This window comes from Bufo bufo, chromosome 5 (genome assembly GCF_905171765.1).
Source record: "Bufo bufo chromosome 5, aBufBuf1.1, whole genome shotgun sequence".
In the NCBI taxonomy this organism is placed as follows: domain Eukaryota; kingdom Metazoa; phylum Chordata; class Amphibia; order Anura; family Bufonidae; genus Bufo; species Bufo bufo.
In genome coordinates, this window is record NC_053393.1 from 234,956,416 (window position 1) to 234,977,952 (window position 21,537).

The 21,537-nt window shown below is 42.8% G+C and overlaps 1 protein-coding gene across 1 annotated transcript in view; it reads left to right on the plus strand.

Moving 5' to 3' along the window:
- POU6F2 (POU class 6 homeobox 2) overlaps positions 1-21,537 on the plus strand; it is a 956,699-nt gene that overhangs the window by 891,340 nt on the left and 43,822 nt on the right. The window contains exon 7 of the mRNA XM_040433402.1: positions 11,577-11,783. Coding sequence (XP_040289336.1) covers positions 11,577-11,783 — 207 coding nt within the window. The remainder of the gene's footprint in view (positions 1-11,576; positions 11,784-21,537) is intronic.

Consider the following 21,537-nt stretch of genomic DNA (forward strand, 5'->3'; position numbering starts at 1 on the left):
CACAGGTAGGTAAGTGTTAGGTCCTGAGCTACTTGAGAAACCTTGGAGCGGTGCTCGGGCTCAGACATGTCCTCCACAGTAGGATATGTTGGCTAATCTCTCAATTTTAACATCAGTATGAGAGTTTAGTAAGACCGCAGAGTGCACCTGCCTTTGTTAATATTATTATATTGTTATGGTATATTGGTTATCACATCCACATAATTGCTATCTTGTGTAGGATGTCTATTGTGGTACTTGTGGTCCACTGCGGGCATCCTCCATCCTCCACTGTATGCATTTTTGCTGGGGATCACCATTAGCAATGGGCTACAAGTGCAGGATTTGCTCCCCTTTATACACATGCACAACTGCATATGGGTTTGAGCACTTCCTGCCTGTTTAACACCACGCCATTTTTTCAGTTGGTTCGTATGTCGGAGACATAACACCTCAAATACTGTTCCAAAGATTGGTTTAAACGTTCAGTTTGACCGTTGGTTTCCGGATGAAATGCCGAAGAAAAAGACAAAGAGATATAAAATTTATGACAAAAAGCCCTCCAAAACCTTGAGACTAACTGAACGCCTCTATCCGAAACCACATTTTCCAGAATCCCGTGCAAACGTATTACATAATCTACAAACAGACACCAAAATCTTAGCATTGGGAAATTTTGACAGAGGAATGAAATGCACCATTTTGCTAAACCTGTTAACGATTACCCATACAATCGACTTATCCTCCGAAATCGGTAGATCGGTGAGAAATTCCATGGAAATATGGGACCAAGGTCTACTAGGGATGGGCAATGGTTATAATTCACCCATTGGCCAGGACCTAGGAGTTTTGGACCTGGCACAAACCTCACATGAGGATACATATGAGTGGACATCTCTAGACAGGGTGGGCCCCCAGTAATATCTGGAGATTAGCTCCTTGGTGGCATTAATACTTGGATGTCCACTAAAAACAGAATTATGGCACTCACCCAACAGTCGGAGGCGCAAATGACCAGGGACAAACAATTCCTCTTTAGGGGATTATACCGGACCCAAATGTTGCTCCGTAGTAATTTTGGTTGTCAAATCAGAGGAGATTGAGGCCACAATGACACCTGCCGGCAAAATCGGTTTTGGTGGAGTATCAGAAGACTGAAAGGCAAACATTTTTCGAGATAGGGCATCTGCTTTGACATTTTTACTTCCTGGCCTGAAAGTAATACAAAAGTTAAAGCATGTGAAGAACAATGCCCACCTAGCCTGTCTGGGATTCAAATGTTTAGCAGATTGCAAGAACATCTAATTCTTATGATCAGTAATTACAGTAACCTGATGTTGAGCCCCCGCCAAAAAATGCCACCATTCCTAAAAAGGCCCATTTAATAGCAAGTAATTCACGATTACCAATGTCATAATTTCTCTCAGTAGAGGAGAATTTATAAGAGAAAAACGTGCAAGGCCTCAGTTTAGTGAGAGTTGATGACCCCTGGGAGAGTACGGCTCCAACTCCATCCTCGGAGGTATCAACCTCAACCACAAAAGGCCTTACTTGATCTGGTTGGTTTAACACTGGAGCATTAATAAAACACCTCTTGAGTGTTTCAAAAGCTTCTATGGCCTCTGACGACCAATAAGCTAGATCCGCCCCCTTCTTGGTTAGGTCGGTGAGTGGCTTAGCAATAATAGAAACATTTTTGATACATTTTCGATAATAATTAGAAAACCCCAGAAACCATTGTAATACTTTCAGAGAGGAGGGCCTCACCCACTCCAGAATAGCCTGCACTTTCCCCGGATCCATATTAAAGGATTGTGGTGTGAGAATATATCCCAAAAATCAAATTTTCTGTACTCCAAAGGTACACTTTTCACTTTTAGCGAATAGTTGGTTCCCTCAAAGAACCTCCAGTACCTGTCTAGTTTGGCTAATAGGAGAGTCCCAGTCAGGTGAATAAATCTAAATATAATCCAAATAAACAATCATAAATTTTCCAATAAATTGTCTAAAAATATCATTGACAAAATTTGGGAAAATCGCCGGAGCATTACTTAGACCAAAGGGCATAACCAAATATTCAAAATGACCTTCAGGGGTATTAAAGGCCATTTTCCACTCATCCCCCTGAGATTATATGCCCCCCTGAGGTCGAGTTTAGTGAACCAGAGAGCTCCAAAAATTTGGTTAAACAGGTCTGGAATTAGGGGCAAGGGGTACTGATTCTTGATGGCAATTTTATTTAATTCTCTATAATCAATATACGGCCTCAATCCACCATTCTTTTTTGCAACTAAGAAAATCCCCGCCCCCATAGGAGATACCGAGGGTCTAATATGCCCTTTTAGTAAACTTTCCTTCAAGTAATCCCTCATAGACTGCCGTTCTGGACCGGACAAGTTATAAATACGACTCCTAGAATATTTGGATCCCGGAACAAGGTCGATGGCACAGTCATAAGGTCTGTAAAGGGGAAGGAAATCAACCTCGGACATGGAAAAAACATTAGCAAAGTCGCTTATGTACGAGGGAAGAGAGTTTGACTTCGCAGAGACTCCGGCCTGAATGACAGGTAGACAACAATTGGACCAGTTGATAACTGGATTATGAACCGGGAGCCAAGGTAGACCCAGAACTACCTCCACGGGTAAATTTTTTAGAACCAAAAAATAAGTATACTCCTTATGACAAACCCCCACAGTCAAGGTTACTTCCGAGGTACAATATTATACTGTCCCGCCCACCAAAGGTGTGAAATCAATGACAATAACATAAAGAGGGTTAGCGAGGGACAACATGGGCAGACCAAGTCAAAGAGCAAAGGTATGGTTAATAAAATTTGAGGCAGACCCCGAATCAACAAATGCCTTCCCAAACCCCTTACTGGAGCCAAAACAAATAACCACTGGTAACAACACTTTCTCTTTAACCACCTTGGGAAGTACCTTATCCTTCTGGGCATCTAGAAGTGAAGATCTCCTGGAAGGAGAAACTTTAGGACATTGCCGTAACAATGATTCAATTCTCTGCAATAAAAGCAGGCACTCTTTTAACGTCTCAGATCCCTCCTGGTCATTCCGAGCTGCATGGGCTCCTCTGGATGATTCTCCACTTGGAGTCTTGAGAGTGAGGTTTCAGGTGTGACCACCATCAGTGGAGATGTCAGTTGTTCTCTTTGTCTTTCCCTAAATAGTCGGTCCAGTCTAACAGCTAGAGTCAAAGCTTGTTCTAAGGTGTCAGGGAGGGGGTAACTGACCAACATATGTTTCAAATTTTCTGAGAGCCTTAACAGGGAACTGGCATCTAAGCACTGGATCATTCAAATCAAAAGAAATGCACCATTTCCGAAATTTGGTGCAATATTCCTCCACGGGTCTGTCTCCCTGACTAAGGGACCTTAATTGACTCTCAGCAATGGATGTATTATCAGGTTCATCATAAAGCACACTTAAGGCCTGAAAAATCGCCTCAATATTAGTTAGGCAAGGGGAATCTGTGGGGAGAGAGTAAGCCCATTCTTGTGGGTCTCCTTGCAAAAAAGAGATAATGATGCCTACACTCTGTTGTTCGGAACCCGAAGAGTGTGGGCACAAACAAAAAATACAGCTTACGGCTCTCTTTGAAAGTCAAAAAATGTTTCCTGTCCCCCGAAAAACTATCAGGCAGTTTGACATGAGGTTCAAGATTCATAGCGGAGGAGGCCGCTACAGGTGGGGGCTGCTGCAATTCCTGCTGCTGTAACCTCTGTCAAATCCTGCACCATTTTGGCGAGACTGTGTACCTGATCCATAAGGATTTGCATAGGGTTCATGGTATTAGGTAGGGCCTGTGATTCTGTCACAAATGGTAGGGAAAAGTGCAGCCCAAAGCTCCACCCACACCACTATCCCTACCTACTTGCACGGTCCGTCTAAACTGACGGTGTACAACTGTGCGGCTGTCTCTAGCTTAAGTATGTGCGGGGGCTTACAGGGAGGAACAACAGTGGAGAAAACAACAAAGCTAGGACAGAACACATAGAAGTGAACACTTAGGCAGAACACAATATCAAGGTCAATAATCGCCGAGGTCAGAACCAGGAGATCAAGTCAGTACTAGGGAAAACACCAAAATCAACGTCAAATACAAGATGAGGTCAGGAGTCAGGAGGTCACGCAGTACAAAGGGGTAACATAGGATCAAGAGTCAAATTCAAGCCGAGGTTGAGTTCACAAGTCACACATGCAGGCAAATGCTAGTGAGGTTGAAAGACCAATCACAGGCAACCTGTGGCCAGCCGGCTGCCTGTTAAAGGGAGTCTGTCACCTCCATATGGCCATATACAGTGCTTACATGGCTCTGTAGCACACCTATGCAGGATTGTAACGGTACCTTTGTTCTTTTCTTTAGATATGCACCAGCAGGAAAAACGAAGTTTAATTAATATGCCAATGAGCACTCGCAAGTGCCTAGGGGTGGCGTTCAGTGTGTAGGTGACCAGGCTGCTCTGCCTTCTTTTCACTTTACTCCTCCCCAGTCTCTGCCTTTGCCCACCCTCCAAGTCCGGACCTATCGATGAGGCAAGAGACTTGGAGGGCGGGCAAAGGAAGAGGTTGGGGAGGAGTAAAGTGAAAAGAAGGCAGAGCAGCCTGGGCACCTACACAGTGAACACCGCCCCTGGGCACTTGCGAGTGCTCATTTGCATATGAATTAAACTTAGTTTTTCCTCCTGGTGCAAGTCTAAAGAAAAGAACAAAGGTACCGTTACAATCCTGTATAGGTGTGCTACAGAGTCATGTAAGCACTGTATATGGCAATATGGAGGTGACAGACTCGCTTTAAATAGCCCCAACAGATGAGTCACGTGACATGGCCAGCGTCACGTGACTCGCATCACGCACCTCAATGCAGCTGAGCGCCGATTCATTCCTATCTGCGCTCAGCTCCCCTGCTGCTCATTGCCTAGGAGATGGAGAACGCTGGACACGCCGAAGAGGCGCGCGCGGCCGGGTTCTCCCTGCCCCGCCGTCACCCTTTACATATTCTTTGTGTAAGTATGTATGCAGAAATAGTTGTCAGTCACTGATAGTTGTACATGGGGGAAATGTTATCAGTGATTATAAAAGACTATAGAAGTTAAAAACTCATGAAAAAATGCCAGTATAACATTTTACAGTAAGAAATGGGTAAAAAAGGTTAGAAAAACACATGTGTCGGATTGATTGTCACAGCAGATGACAAATGCATTATTCTAATTCCCTCATTAGAGATTTGTAAATTAAAATAGCCAGACAGCAATCTGTCAACAAGCAATGAATCTTTATAATCTGATTTAGATGCCTTGTATATACGGAAATCCTGTCAAACATTATACAATTAAGAAAGCCATGCTTTCCTACTATAAAGTCAATACTCCACTGGAGAAGGCTCAATCAGCATAATTCTTGTGTTTAGGAATGTGATGACAGATCTTAGACTGATAGAACGTTTTAAGACTTAAAACAGGAAATTGAAAATAGTATCTGTATTCCAGGGAATGATAACTATTTTCTGATGAAACAAATAGAAAAATGTCACACAGCCATGCATGGTTACATCTAAATTCTCTCATAAGAAGTTTGCTTATAAATCACATTGGAGACATAAAGCAATTTATAAATTGTGTACTTTATATGCCTTTGGCGAACTTGGCTTATATTATGAAATGGTTTAAAAAAAAAAAAGAAGCATTTGCAAAGTTCAGTTTTTAAAACTGCCTTATGATATATATGCTATAAATGAATATATCACTGTATATTTTGCTATACTTGCACTGAGGGATGACAATAAATACTTACAAGAAAACAATTTATCTTTAAAAATGAATATGCTGTAATTATACATGGAAAAGGAATCCCTAAATCATAAAGTGGAAAAGCTATAAAGGCTATGTCCACCCGTTGCAACCATTTATTTTGGATTAATGCATACAAAATTTAAAACAAAAACATTAAAAACTTTGCATATTTTTGCTGTGTCTAGAGTCTATCAGCCACTGAGCCATCTTCTCATACAGCTGATTGGTGGGGGTGCTGGGTGTCAGACCCCCGCCGATCTGATGTTGATGACCTATCCTGGAAATATGTCATCAATATAGCAGAATCCGGAGAACCCCTTTAACATTTTACAGTTCAAACATGAGTGCATATAAGTATATTGACCTATAGGCGTGTATTGCTTATTATCTTTAGCATTCATTATGGTTTTCCAATTTGTTTATAAACATAGAATGGCATCTGAGCTTTAGACACAAAACAGAAGGGTATTTGTTGTAATAATACTTAATTTTCTGTTTTAGATTGAAAAAAAAAATATAATTTACTTTTTATGTTCCGTATGCAAACTGGCAGCTCCACACCATGGCAGGTGTAGAAAAAATGATGCAAAGTAAACTGCTTTAAATATAAGTGTTACTAGTTTATTTTAATCAATTAACTTCATGCAAAGTGATTGAACAAAAGAGAAATCTAAATCAGATCAATATTTAGTGTTACCACCCTTTGCCTTTAGAACAGCGTCAATACTTCTAGGTATACTACAGATCTGTGGATGTAGGCTTATTCAAATCCTTCTGTCTCTTCATGTAATCCTAGACCAACTTGATGATGTCAAGATCAGCTCTCTGTCGGGCCGTATCATCACTTCCAGGAATCCTTTTTCTTCATGCTGAAGAAATCTCATAATGACCATGGCTGTATGTTTGGGGTGGTTGTGCTGCTGCAAAATGCAATTAAATTTTAATGTAAACTATTAACATTTATTTTTGAAAGCATTCCCACTTTGGAGTATTTTTTCCACACCTGTCTAAAACTTTTGCATAGTACTGTTTATTATATGAAGCTGCTTGCCAAGAACAAATCTACATTTTTCTTAGTTCCTGTGATCTCAGTTACTGGATGTTCTAAATGATATCATTATATTACATTACTAGTTTTGATCAAATCGAAATATCCAAAGTGGACTTCGATCCGAATTTGAGAAATAATTAGATTCACTGCAAAGTCGAATTTCCTCATGCTTCGTGGTAATGAATAATTTTTCCCTGAAATGGTGGTAAAAAAGCAACAAAAAAACATGACTAAAGATATTGTGCAACGTCTTGCACGTGCTAACGTATGACGTCACCACACGCCAGCCGACATGATGACGTCATCAAATCACAAGCGAGATTTTGCATGGTGTCTTCAATCAAGATGGCCACTGCAGCCTCTATGAGATCAAATGTATAAGGTGAGTATTTTTTTTTTTACCGGATTAACCCCTGACAGCCCTCAATGTTAATCTCAGATGCCGCGATCAGCGATGAGGGGTTCAATGACGAGGGGGGGCGTTCCCTGTCATTGTGCCCGCTACGTACAAAGAAGTGTGCTTCATGATGAAATAATTTGTCACAAAGAGAATTTCTTAGCAAAATTCAGCGAAGCAGCAAAATCTAATTTTCAATAACTTCGCTCATTTCTATACATTACCATAGCAGCAAAGTTCAGAGAACATCAAGTTTCCCTTGTTATAATGAGATGAGGTTATGTCTGACTTTATGTGACAATGGGTCTTAAGGTGGCCATTGTCACATAATGTCAGATGGTTGAACATCATGTGAACAAATTACCCTCTGATAAACGATCATTTCGCACATTTTAGTCCACATTGACTGTTACAGTTGATTAAACTGGCCAAAAACTTTTAATTTAACCAGGCAATGGACGAAAGATCTTTCTGGGAACGTTCTTTCAAAGAAAGATAATGTATTTTGTTTATGAACAATCTTCTTTAGTCCAACTATCCAACTTTAGTCCAATTTCCTTAGTCCAACTGTTTAGATGACAATGGTATATCATTGGCCAGCTAAAACAATAGTTTTTATGGTAAATTTCACCCAACAAATGATAATTTTGGTAATAATTGCCCATTTTGATCAACTTTAAACTAATGTGTATGGCCACCCTGAGTGTTGTGTTCAACAATAGTTTACTTATATTTTGTTATTTATTTGGTTAATTCTGCCAATGAAAAGAAATATCTGGTAAGTATTTCAGGATTCTTCCTTTACGCTTTCTTCACACATGATTTCTAGTGTGTAGTAGCAAAAAGGGAGAATAGGATAATAATATCATGATAAAAATGGCTTAGCCATAGGGGTCACAGCACTTGCAATTGTGACTGGGCCTCTAAGCTAGGGCAGCCCACAGGGCCCCACTTGCCAGTGATGCACCCCCAATTACTGTATTTATCCCTTTATAAGACGCAATGCATTTTATAAAGCAAACACTAGTGAGCGATTCTTCAGGTCTTCTCCGGGTCTCCAGGTCCGTGCTACATTCTCCTGTCCTGACTTCATACAGCGTCAGGATGTAGAGCGCACACCATGTACATTGTACACAGTAAGGTCACAATGAAGCACAGGCCCAGAGAACACCAGGGAGCAGTGACTGCAGGAGAGAACATGAGTGTGAAAGTAGCCTAAGTAGTTTCAAAAGCTTTCTATTTGTTATCATGTATTTAATTAGCTATTAAATGGTATTAGCTGCAGAGGACACTAGTTTTTTATTCTTCACTAAAGATTCCAAAGCCTGAAATATTCCTGATCAAGAATTTTTAGTATCTGCGAGAATTTTTATTTCAAAATACTATGGATTCTATCCTGTGATTCCAAAATACTGTGGATACCAGTGGATTCAGAGGTCAATCTTATTTATAGTCTGTAAAAAATAATAGATTGGTGAGAACTGTTTATCTATATATGGTCACCTTGGATTCATTTCTGAAATGTCTTATAACCACAATATTGATGAGTTGTCAGAGTTTAATAAAGCTTTGTCCCATGCTAGTACATGGTATAAAATAAAAGATAATTCTATACTCACCTATGTCTCCTGTCCGGTTCTCCGTATCGCACCTCCCATCCTTCTACCCCCTATTTGTATACCAGACTCTCAAGGTATTCTGTACTTGACTGCTGGAGTCTTATATGCAAAAAAACAGGAGGTGCAACGTCGAGAATACTGCAGCTTAGTAAGAATAGAATCTTTTTATTTTATTTTATACAATGTACTGGCATGGGCCAAAAATGTATATAATTTGGACAAACCCTGTAATTGATGTGCTTTACAACTCTCATACGACCATACTGCCACATTAAATTGGGCTGCAAAAGATGTGGACAGCACACAGTGTCCAGTCCGCATCCATATGCCTGTTCCGTGGCCCCACAAAAAAAAATTTGAACATGTCAATAGATGTGCAGACAAGAATAGGCATTTGTAGTGTGGGACCTGCGGAAGGCTAAAGTACAGAACTCACATAGCCGGTGTCCATGTTTTGCAGATCTACAGTTTGCAGTCATCAAAACGGAAACATTCATAAGCATGCCCCCCCCCCCCCCCCCGAATTCCCTCTTTGCATTTCCTTCCTTCGTTATATTAAATCTTGTTTCAATCTTATTATATCATTATACAATTCAGTAAACATATGGGGTATAATTTTCTTTGTGTGCCAAACTTACCAATGCTTTCATATATGGATTTTATGTGTATTTACAAGTTTTTGTACCTGACCAATCCTTTATAGTATAGCAAGACTGTTATATCATGTACTTCCCTTCCATCCGTTCTATCCTAAAGGCTATATACACCTTTGGGGGCATTTTTTATTATTGCATTGAACTTGTTTTGAGCTAAAAATCTTTTTTTCAATTGTTTTTATGAAAAAATATAGTGTCCTTTTTCTGTTCATAGCTGAGATGCTGTAGTAGCAGCCTGTGGATTTTTTTGTCTTTTCCATCATTTAGTGAGGACTTCTTATCTCTGCTCTCTGACCTTATAAACACTCATCATAGCTCAGGTCTTATCTTACTGATAAGAATGTGGCTTAAAGGGAACCTGTCATGTGGATATTTGATTATAATCTAACTAATTATATACAATCATTAACTACTAAAAAGTGCCTTAGATGTATTCACTTACTGGTGTGACAGATGGTTATCTCATAATATACACACAAAGATGCCGCATGCTAATGAGCTGATTGGAGTCCGGCGTGATGTCATTGAGTCCAGCGTTTATTTAATTAACAGCTATAGCCACTCCCCTGCCCACCTGCTGCTGATTCATATGGAAACAAACTGTCATTCAGCAGCAGGTGGGCGGGGAGAGTCAGGAGCTCATGAATATTCATGACTCATCATTATCAGCTGGAGCTTTTCAATACAAGATGTTGGCAGATTGACTGGGTCAATTAAAGAAAGTGACCCAGCATTGTGGTAAGAGAATCAATCACTTATTTATGTTGCCCTTAGTTAGGACACCATAAAACTGGTGAAAGGTTCCCTTTAAATAAGTGTTTATGACCTCTTAGTAGTTTAGGGCTAAGGGTTATTAGATGACCAGCACAAAGTGAAAGTTAAAGTGCGAGTCACACAGCTAGAAAAACAGTTAACCTTTTGTGATAGAATGGCTCAATATTATTAATAAAAGCCAATTAAAAATATGATTTTAAGCCAAAAAGGAGTAAAATTATCAATAATTGCCTCTGAAAGTGTACATAGCCTTTAAACCTCCTTTTCATATTTACTTATTATTTCCCTTGTTGTTCTTAACCAAGTTTTCCTACTACTTGACGTATGCTCTTACAGGGAAATCTGCAAGTTCACCAGCCCCACAATTTTATAATATAAAAAATATAATAAATATGAAATAAATAATAAATAAAAATATTAAATAAAAAAATAGAGAGTTGTCCGAGTGCATTTTTTTTATTTTATCAGGAGACTGTTAGAATAATAAACTTATAGTAAACATATAAGCACTGATCTGATCACCCTCCATCCCAGCATGGCCGCTAAGTGGCTACAAAACTTCTATTCAGGTGACACTAAAAAGTTTGATCTACAGTATATTATAATTTAGTTTCCCTCTAAATTTTATGGAGTGAGGCTACATGGATGCATCCATGTCAACTTACTAAGTAGAGTGCTGTGTATGTGTCAATGTGGTCATGATCAAGAGGCAGATGAATATACATTAAATGTTCATTAGGTACAGTTTGGAGGACCATTCCCACTGATGACATTTTCTTAGGGCACCATATTTAAAGGGGCTGTGCCAAATTTTTAATTGACTGTATCCACAGCATAGGGGATAAGTGTTTAATTAGTAGAACCCCCACAATAATGAGAACTGGTGTCCTGTGTCTTAAGGTGAACAAACCAAATGGTTGACTATGGATAGAGGATAAGTTAAAATCTTGGTACAACCCCTTTTACTAATAAAGTGAATACATAGAAATTTTACAAAATCCCATCAGCTAAATTAAAATCATCATCTGCATCTTAGCTCTACTGAAACAGATTTTGCTATTGTACTCATGATTAGAATAATGAAGAACAGCAAAATAACACATAGACAGTTCTCTAACCTTAAGGTTTTTGAAAAACTTCTCTTTATCATTTAGAATTTCTTGCCAGTGCATGGCTAATATTGTATAACAGAATTCAATGCAGATGACCATGGTCCATATTATTTTACTAGGGAGAAGTTTTCATCACTAAATGTTAATAATAAATAAACCTCTATCACTTTTTACAGATTATTGGAACAATTCCACTCATGCCAAGCCCAGTGTCATCTAATCAAGCGGGAGGTGGAGCTCAGGGACTTCAAGTGCAACCCATTACACCACAACTGCTGACAAATGCCCAGGGACAGATCATTGCCACTGTAATAGGGAACCAAATTTTACCAGTGATCAATACCCAGGGTATTACGCTCTCTCCACTCAAACCTGGACAACAGGTAATATGTATTTTCTGTATATTGGATTTATTTTTTATTATTGTTGTTATGAATTATCTTGTTATCATTAAAAAAGGATCACAGTACTCTAGCTTTCAACTTCCAATCATCATTTATAGCAGTGGCACATTATTTTTTTTATAATACATGCCTCTGTTGCTACAGTACTTCTTTTTGAAGAGTAAGAGAGAAGTTAATGTCCACTTCTGGGATGTGTGCCGGACTTTGCGATATTTTGACATCAATTTTCTGGCATAGTGGGGCTGATAAATGTCTCTCATAGTACTTACTATAATATACAGTATTCTGCATCTCCTAAAGAACTTCCATTTTAAAATGAGAGGTAGCACAAAATGTCACTCTCCATAGCTGACACTGGAGAAGGAACCTCTTGCTAAAGTGATCTGTGAAAGACCTATTTGGCAGAAAAAAATAAGTGGAACCATTCATTTCTTTTTCATTTAATTTAGTAGGGTTCTCAAATCAGAATGGGATATTTATACAAATATCCTATGTTATAAGTGTACCTTGTAATCATCGTATATGGTTTCCCACTTGGGGAAAAAAAAAATCTCCAAGCCTCATTAAGTTGGTGGTGATATGTGGGACATCTATTGTAGTATCAGGCAATTCTATCTAGTGAGTTCATATGTGAAAATGTATTAGCCCTTAGGCAGTCATGGAGATAGCCGTTTACAGATTATTGGCTTGGCATTTTATAATAAAAGAAATTAATTTTGTTCATGCTGAGTACTGCTAAAAATACCAGGGACCTCATACATCAAAGTCCAAAAGAAGTCACACTGTATGGCTTTGCAACTCTCTTCAATAAAATTAGCCTTACCTAATACTAGAATTCTAGCCTTTTAAACATGGATGAGAATGTTACCAGTCTAATGATGCATACATTTCTTCCATAGTTGCCTCTGATCTACAGCAATAGCTACTGTAGTGTCTGTTTATTAGCTTATTGTTATACATGGGTATTCATATCTTTCACGTTTAAGGCTACTTTCACACTTGCGGCAGAGAGATCCGGCAAGCAGTTCCGTCGCCGGAACTGCCTGCCGGATCAGGCAAAATGTATGCTAACTGATGGCATTAGTAAGACTGATCAGGATCCTGATCAGTCTTAAAAATGCCTGATCCGTCGAAAAAATGCATTGAAATGCCGGATCCGTCTTTCCGGTGTCATCCGTCAAAAACGGATCCGGCATTTATTTTTTCACCTTTTTTTCAGTCTGCGCATGCGCATACCGGAAGGACGGATCCGGCATTCCGGTATTCTGAATGCCGGATCCGGCACTAATACATTCCTATGGGAAAAAATGCCTGATCCGGCATTCAGGCAAGTCTTCAGTTTTTTTAGCCGGAGATAAAACCGTAGCATGCTACGGTTTTCTCTTTTGCCTGATCAGTCAAAACGACTGAACTGAAGACATCCTGATGCAAACTGAACGGATTACTCTCCATTCAGAATGCATGGGGACATACCTGATCAGTTCTTTTCCGGTATAGAGCCCCTGTGACGGAACTCTATGCCGGAAAAGAACAACGCAAGTGTGAAAGTAGCCTTACAAGTACATATAATTTTCTGTTAAAGGAGTTGTCTCAGTAAGAACGTATCTCCTATCCACAGGATAGTGAATAAACATCTAATCTGTGGGGGTCTCACATCAGGGACCCCTGCCAGTCATGAGCACGGGGGCCCATTTCCCTTATTTAACTGGAGCGTCAGGCACACATACTTTTCCAACACTCTATTCAACTCCATGAGGCTGTCAGAGATAGCCAAGCACAAAGGCTCAGCTATCGCCAGCATTCCATATAGCCCTTAGATTAGTAACATTTAAGATGTATTTACATGAGAGTAGGTCATAGCTACAGTGTTCATTTTAGGACATGGTCAGATATCATAGTCAAGTATCAAAATAATGCCAATGTGACACCTGACCCTGATACCTGACCCTGACACCTGAATCTGACACCTGACCCTGACACCTGACCCTGACACCTGACACCTGACCCTGACACCTGACCCTGACACCTGACTCTGATACCTGATCCTGACAACTGACCCTGATCCTGACACCTGACCCTGATCCTGACACCTGACCCTGACACCTGACCCTGACACCTGACTCTCATATCTGAGTTTGACTTATGCCCTTCATAGGTCAGGGTCAAAGTGAGAATGAGTTATAGATATATATTATGTATTTGTATGCTAAATCACACAACCAAAGTATGTCTATTGCTGAGCTTATAGCTCTGTGCCTAAAATGTTGTAAGCTAACACATTACAGTGTTATATGAGCGCATAGCTGATAGCTCAGTGGTAAGGAAGGGAACAAAGGATTTTAGCTTTACTGTGGTTTTGAATGCTACATCACATAGATGAACAAAAAGCCCAAGCTCATTCAAGGCAAGCTGGTAGCTCAGTGGTAATGCTGTTGCCCCATGTCCAGGCTTTCTGAGTTCAAAACCCCTTTTAGCCTCTAACAAGTGTTTATATTTGATTATGCCCTAGATAAGAGGCAAATTTAAATGATGTGTGACGATGATATCTCACGTCCTTCATTTGTCAGTGTCGCAAGGGATCTTAGGTTTACTGTGTTTTTTGCTATACTACATCTCATGGATCAAAAAAATCACTACCTGTGGTGTCTAGAGCTATAGCTCAGTGGTAATACACTTGCTTTGCATGCAGTGTTCATGAGTTCAAAACCGCTTCCAGGCTATTAATAAAATTTATATTTTATATTTTATTGAGCTCTAGATCAGAGTCAAATTCAAGTGGTGTGTGATGTAAGTAGTCCTTTTTTATTTTATTAAGAGTACATGGGCAGCACTATAGTAAAGGGGCCCTGTATATAGAGCTGTATCCTGGATTTTACATATCTACTGTATATATGCGTATTATACACACAGTGTGCTATAGCTTCACCACACTGAGATTTGCTCAGAAAGCTGATATACATATTACTGGTTTATCCACAGACACGATATATGATCATACAGATCGCAGTACTATGTGATAGCTTCTAAGTATAGAAAAAACTTGTGCTAATGTTATAGCTTGGAGGTTACATTAACCCATAGGATACCAGCGCTGTACATGTATGTCGCTGGAAACACGGTCACAAATCCCAGCGCCATACAGGTACAGTGCTCTGATCGGGCGGCCACAGGAGCTACTTCCGCCCGATCAGCTGCAGGGGTCCGGCAGGCACTAATAGTTGGACCCCTGCTGTATGCACCGGCATCGGTGAAAACACTGATGCCTGCTCATTAACCCTTGCACTGCCGCGGTCAGCGCTGACGGCTGCATGTGTGGTATCCCCGTGGTGCTGTGACGTCAGCCTGGTGTCTAGCCCTGTCAGTCAATGGGGGGAGGGGTGTGTGTGCAGAGCACAGGGGGTGTTATAGAGCACTGCTCAGAATAGGGTTGCCACCCATACGGGAATGACCCGGACAGTCCTGTTTGCAATCCTGTGCCCGGGTACAAGCCTTTGTCAGACCCGGGCACAGGATCAGCTGTGAATGATGGCAGCGGTGGCTGGGCACAGGGAGATGAGCGCTTCCATTGTGGAAGCGCTCATCTCCATAGTCATCTGTATCGCCGTCCTCAGGACAGCGATACAGACGGCTGTGCTGCGGCGGGGCAGGGGAGGGAGCGGCGTCTGTTCCTCTGATAGGCTGCAGACCTTGTGCCTGCAGCCTATCAGAGGCTGGTGCAGGCGGCGCGATGATGTCATCACACCGCCTGAGCCATACAGCATGGTACACAGGTTGGGAAGAGGCCTGCATCGCATCGTTGGAGGTAATTTTTTTTTTTTTAGAGAAGAGAGGCACCTGAAATTGGCACATATGGGGGAAGGGGTGGAAAGAGGCACCTTATACTGGCACATATTGGGGAGGAGGAGAAATGAGGCACTTGAAACTGGCACATATGGGGGAAGGGGGGGGGGAGGCACCTTATACTGGCACATATTTGGGGGTGGAGGAGAAATGAGGCACTTGAAATTGGCACATATAGGGGAAGGGGTGGAAAGAGGCACCTTATACTGGCACATAATGGGGGGGGAATGAGGCACTTGAAACCGCCACATATGGGGGAAGGGGTGGAAAGAGGCACCTTATACTGGCACATATTGGGGGGGAATGAGGCACTTGAAACTGGCACATATGGGGGAAGGGGGGGGGAAGAGGCACCTCATACTGGCACATATTGGGGGGGGGAGAATGAGGCACTTGAATATGCCACATATGGGGGGGGAAGGGAGTGAAAGATGCACCTTATACTGGCACATATTGGGGGGAGAAATGAGGCACTTGATACTGGCACATATAAGGGAAGGGGGGAAGAGGCACTTTATACTGGCACATATTTGGGGGGGGAAATGATGCACTTGATACTGGCACATATAAGGGAAGGGGGAGGAAGAGGCACCTTATACTGGCACATATTGGGCGGGAGAAAAGAGGCACTTCTTACTGACACATGGGGGGCATCTATGGGGGGGCACTTCTTACTGGCACATTATTTGGGGGCTTCTACTGAGGCCACAAAGAAGGGGTATTTTCTGGGTATCTACATCAAAGGAGACGTCACTGGATGTAAGAGGTATGGGGCGCTGTATTTCTGTAGTGACGGGATGGCACTGTTGTGGGGGCTCTGTGGATGGCACTGTGGGTGACACATATATAGCACCTTATGCTATATATGTGTCATCCACAGATACCCCCATAACAGTGTCCCTGTGAGTGAATGACCCCCAATACAGGGTCTGGGGGCCGGCATCTGGTGTTGTAATGGCAGCGGGGCCCGGTACAGTCACTGTATTCTATCGCACCGGGCCCCGCTCACTGTAATACTAATTTTCATATGTGAACAAGAACAAGAGAAATCCTCTGCGATCCTCTCCCTCTCTGTACTCACAAACTCAGTAGCAGGCAGGCTGGGCGGCAGCACAACTCACTGACGTCAAGCGCCTGCTCCGCCTGCTTCATTCATAAAGTGGGAGGAGCAGGCGCATGACGTCAGTGAGTTGTGCTGCCGCCCGGCCTGCCTGCTACTGAGTTTGTGAGTACAGAGAGGGAGAGGATCGCAGAGGATTTCTCTTGTTCTTGTTCACATATGAATATTAGTATTACAGTGAGCGGGGCCCGGTGCGATAGAATACAGTGACTGCACCGGGCCCCGCTGCCATTACAACACCAGATGCAGGCCCCCAGACCCTGTATTGGGGGTCATTCACTCACAGGGACACTGTTATGGGGGTATCTGTGGATGACACATATATAGCATAAGGTGCTATATATGTGTCACCCACAGTGCCATCCACAGAGCCCCCACAACAGTGCCATCCACAGAGCCCCCACAACAGTGCCATCCACAGAGCCCCCACAACAGTGCCATCCACAGAGCCCCCACAACAGTGCCATCCACAGAGCCCCCATAACAGTGCCATCCACAGACCACCATTAGTTCAAAACCCACCAAAAGCACACCTTTTGGTTCAAAATATTTTTTTAATTTGGCTATTCCCCACCCCTCTTGTATTTGTTCCGCTACTTGTGGGCTGCGCGGGCATGAGTTCAGTCACTTCGGTGCGCAATCCCGTCCTGCAGCGCGTGATCCCGCGAGACCCGCCGCTGTAGGTCATGGGTCTCGCGGGATCACGCGCCACAGGATGGGATTGCGCACCGAAGGGACTGAACTCATGCCCACGTAGCCCGCAAGTAGCAGATCAGTGGAACAAGTACAAGGTGGAGGGGACTGTTTCTAACAGAGGCTCACTAATGGACGCTGAGATTAGATCACCCCATACGAAAGCATTGAATCAATGCTTTCCTATGGGGAAAAATCTGACCCTGGAGGTCATCATGCAGGGTATAAGGACGTCCAGCGTCAGATACCAGACCAAAGGTCTGTTTTACTCCAGGAAGCCCTCAGGTGGCTGCCAGCTACTAGAGGCTGACTTATTGCTGGAACGTAAACAATGCAGTTTCTCTAGAACATTGCAGCTCGATTTGAAAAAGGGACACTGTACCCAGGCCACTTCAATGAGCTGAAGTGGTCTGGGTGCCTTTTGTGTCGCTTTAACTTTGAAATCTTATTAAAGATTGTGTAGGGTGTGGCTGGAGGTGGGGCATGGAGGCGGGACAAGGGTGGGGCTTGCAGCAGAACATGGGTGGGGCCTGTAAGGGGGCCCTTGATTTATTTTGCCCGGGGGCCCTGAGGGTTCTCAGTCCGCCCCTGCCCTTCCCCCATTTTAATTTATTTCTCCACAGTCTTCACAGGAATAGCTGCAAAGTGGAGGAGAAAATTCAAAATCTCCTTTTTTTTACACTAACATGTTCTTGTAGCCCCTTTTATTTCATTTTTACAAGGGGTAATAGGAGAAAACGCGCCCCAAAATTCATAGCCCATTTTCTCCCGAGTAAGGACATACCCCATATGTGGACGTAAAGTGCTCTGCGGGTGAACTACATGGCTCAGAAGAGAAGGAGAGCCATTGCGATTTTGGTTGTCCAAAATCCCAATAGCGCTCTTTCTCTTCTGAGCCACGTAGTTCACCCGCAGATCACTCTACATCCACATATGAGGTATTTTCTGACTCGGGAGAAATTGGGCTATAAACTGTTGGGTGAACAAGTTTGTTTGCTCCACCATCAGATTCACAAAATGTTCACTGCAAAAAAAATAAAAAATGTCATATTCAGTGAAGCCCACTGTGTCTGGATTCCTGGTTGGCCAACAAAGTCAGGAATCAAGGGCTCAAAATCCTCTGGGGTACTCCAGCCAAGTTCACTGGTAGAGGGATCAGGTGAACTTGCCTGGTGGGCCGGAAAACTAGTACGAGCCCGAGGGTTGCCTATACTAGTGTGGGCCACAGGGTTCCTGGCATGGGGGGCTCCTGGCTCCGCCTGGCGGTGTCTCCGTCGCCTTGGGGCTCATCATCATCACTAGATGATGAGGAGAACGAGGATGACAACAGGAAAGTGGGGTCATCCTCGTCCTCACTGGGGCTCTCGGAGTCGGAGAGCAGCTGGGCGTATGCCTCCTCGGCCGAGAATATCCGGCGGGCCATCTTAGAACGCTAAAGGGGAGTGCGTGTGTGTGTAAAACTTTATTTAGTGTGTGTGTGGGGGGTGGTGTGTTTTTATGTATACCCTACCCTAACCCACCCTAACCTAACAGAATCCCCGAAAAATTGCTCACAGCGGTACCAAGCTTATCAGCGGTGGGGTGGGCGATGCGCTAACAGTGGCCAGGTGCTCTTTTACAGCTAAGAGTGCCGGCCACAGTCAGCGCACCTACAAAAAGAAAAAAAAAATGCGCTTGCGCCCCAAAATATGTGGGGGGGGGGCAAGCTGCAGCACCCCTGGGGGGACGGGGGTCGCACAAGTTGCTGTGGACCCCAGACACCCTCAGATCCGGGTGCTGCACACAAAAAATAACTTTTTTTTTTTTCACTACCCCTGCCTAACCTAAAGCTCTCCCTAAATGTTTATATGCCAGATGGGACTTTATGGGGTCTCAGGGGCCACGGATGGCGCGGCTCGTGTGGGATGCAGATGGACCGACACAGGGCTCCTCTCTCCTTACTCACACAGAAGTCTGCGGGCGGGGAGAGTGGAGCTCCAGGACGTTATCTCCAGGTCAGTCCCTTCAACCAATCACAGTCGATCCTCACCCTCATCCTCCGTCACCGCCACCTCACAGGATCTAAGGAGGGTGATTGGTGGTGTATATTACACCACTGATCACCCTCCTATTCCGGGTCACCGGAGACCTGAATAACCTGGAAATGCTGCAAACCGCAGGTCTGAATTGACCTGCGGTTAGCAGCGATCGCCGGTATGGGGGGGGGGTCACAGGACCCCCCCTCGACATTGTCACAGGGTGCCTTCTGAATGATTTCAGCAGGCGCACCGTTCCTAACACTGCCCGCCGCACAGCGATGATCGGAAATACACAGGTACGCCCTGTTTCCATAAGAGGTTAAAGAGGCTCTGTCATCAGAATCAACCCTATTAGACCATACATACTGCCTGGTAGGGCTCATTATGCTGATTATGTATGATAAATAGCTGCTGAGATATGCAGAGATTCATATGCAAATAAACAATTCGAGCACTCAGAGGTGGGGCTGAATATTCTGAGCATTGCTCTATAACACCCCCTGTGCTCTGCACCCACACCCCTCCCCCCATTGACTGACAGGGCTAGACAGCAGGCTGACGTCACAGCACCACGGGGATACCGCACATGCAGCCGTCAGCGCTGACCGCGGCAGTGCAAGGGTTAATGAGCCGGCATCAGTGTTTTCACCGATGCCGGTGCATATAGCAGGGGTCCAACTATTAGTGCCTGCCGGACCCCTGCAGCTGATCGGGCGGGAGTAGCTCCTGTGGCCGCCCGATCAGAGCGCTGTACCTGTATGGCGCTGGGATTTGTGACCGTGTTTCCAGCGACATACATGTACAGCGCTGATATCCTATGGGTTAATGACATTATTTATTATAGTATATGCTATTATAGAAAAAAAATAATATGTCTTTCTGGGGACTTCAACATGCAAAGCCATTAATGTAACCTCCAAGCTATAACATTAGCACATGTTTTTTCTATACTTAGAAGCTATCACATAGTACTGCCATCTGTATGATCATATATCGTGTCTGTGGATAAACCAGTAATATGGATATCAGCTTTCTGAGCAGATCTCAGTGTGGTGAAGCTATAGCACACTGTGTGTATAATACGCATATATACAGTAGATATGTAAAATCCAGGATACAGCTCTGTATACAGGGCCCCTTTACTATAGTGCTGCCCATGTACTCTTTATAAAATAAAAAAGGACTACTTACATCACACACCACTTGAATTTGTCTCTGATCTAGAGCTCAATAAAATATAAAATATAAATTTTATTAATAGCCTGAAAGGGGTTTTGAACTCATGAACACTGCATGCAAAGCAAGGGTATTACCACTGAGCTATAGCTCTAGACACCAAAGGTGGTGATTTTTTTGATCTATGAGATGTAGTATAGCAAAAAACACAGTAAACCTAAGATCCTTTGTGACACTGACAAATGAAGGACGTGAGATATCAGCGTCACAAATCATTTAAATTTGCCTCTTATCTAGGGCATAATAAAATATAAACATTTGTTAGAGGCTGAAAGGGGTTTTGATCTCATAAAGCCTGGATATGGGGCAACAGCATTACCATTGAGCTACCAGCTTGCCTTGGATAAGGCTTGGGATTTTTGTTCATCTATGTGATGTAGCATACAAAACCACAGTAAAGCTAAAATGTTTTGTGACACTGACTAGTGAAGGAAGTGAGACATCATTGTCACACATCAGCGTCACACATCATTTAAATTTGCCTCTTATCTAGGGCATAATAAAATGTAAATATTTTTTTGAGGCTGAAAGGGGCTTTGAACTTAGAAAGCTTGGACATGGGGCAATGGGGCAATAGTATTACCACTGAGCTACCAGCTTGCCTTGAATGAGCTCAGGCTTTTATGTGATGTTCATCTATGTGATGTAGCATTCAAAACCACAGTAAACCTAAAATCCTTTGTTCCCTTCCTTACCACTGAGCTATCAGCTAGGCGCTCATAACACTGTAATGTGTTAGCTTACAGCATTTTAGGCACAGAGCTATAAGCTCAGCAATAGACATACTTTGGTTGTGTGATTTAGCATACAAATACATAGTATATCT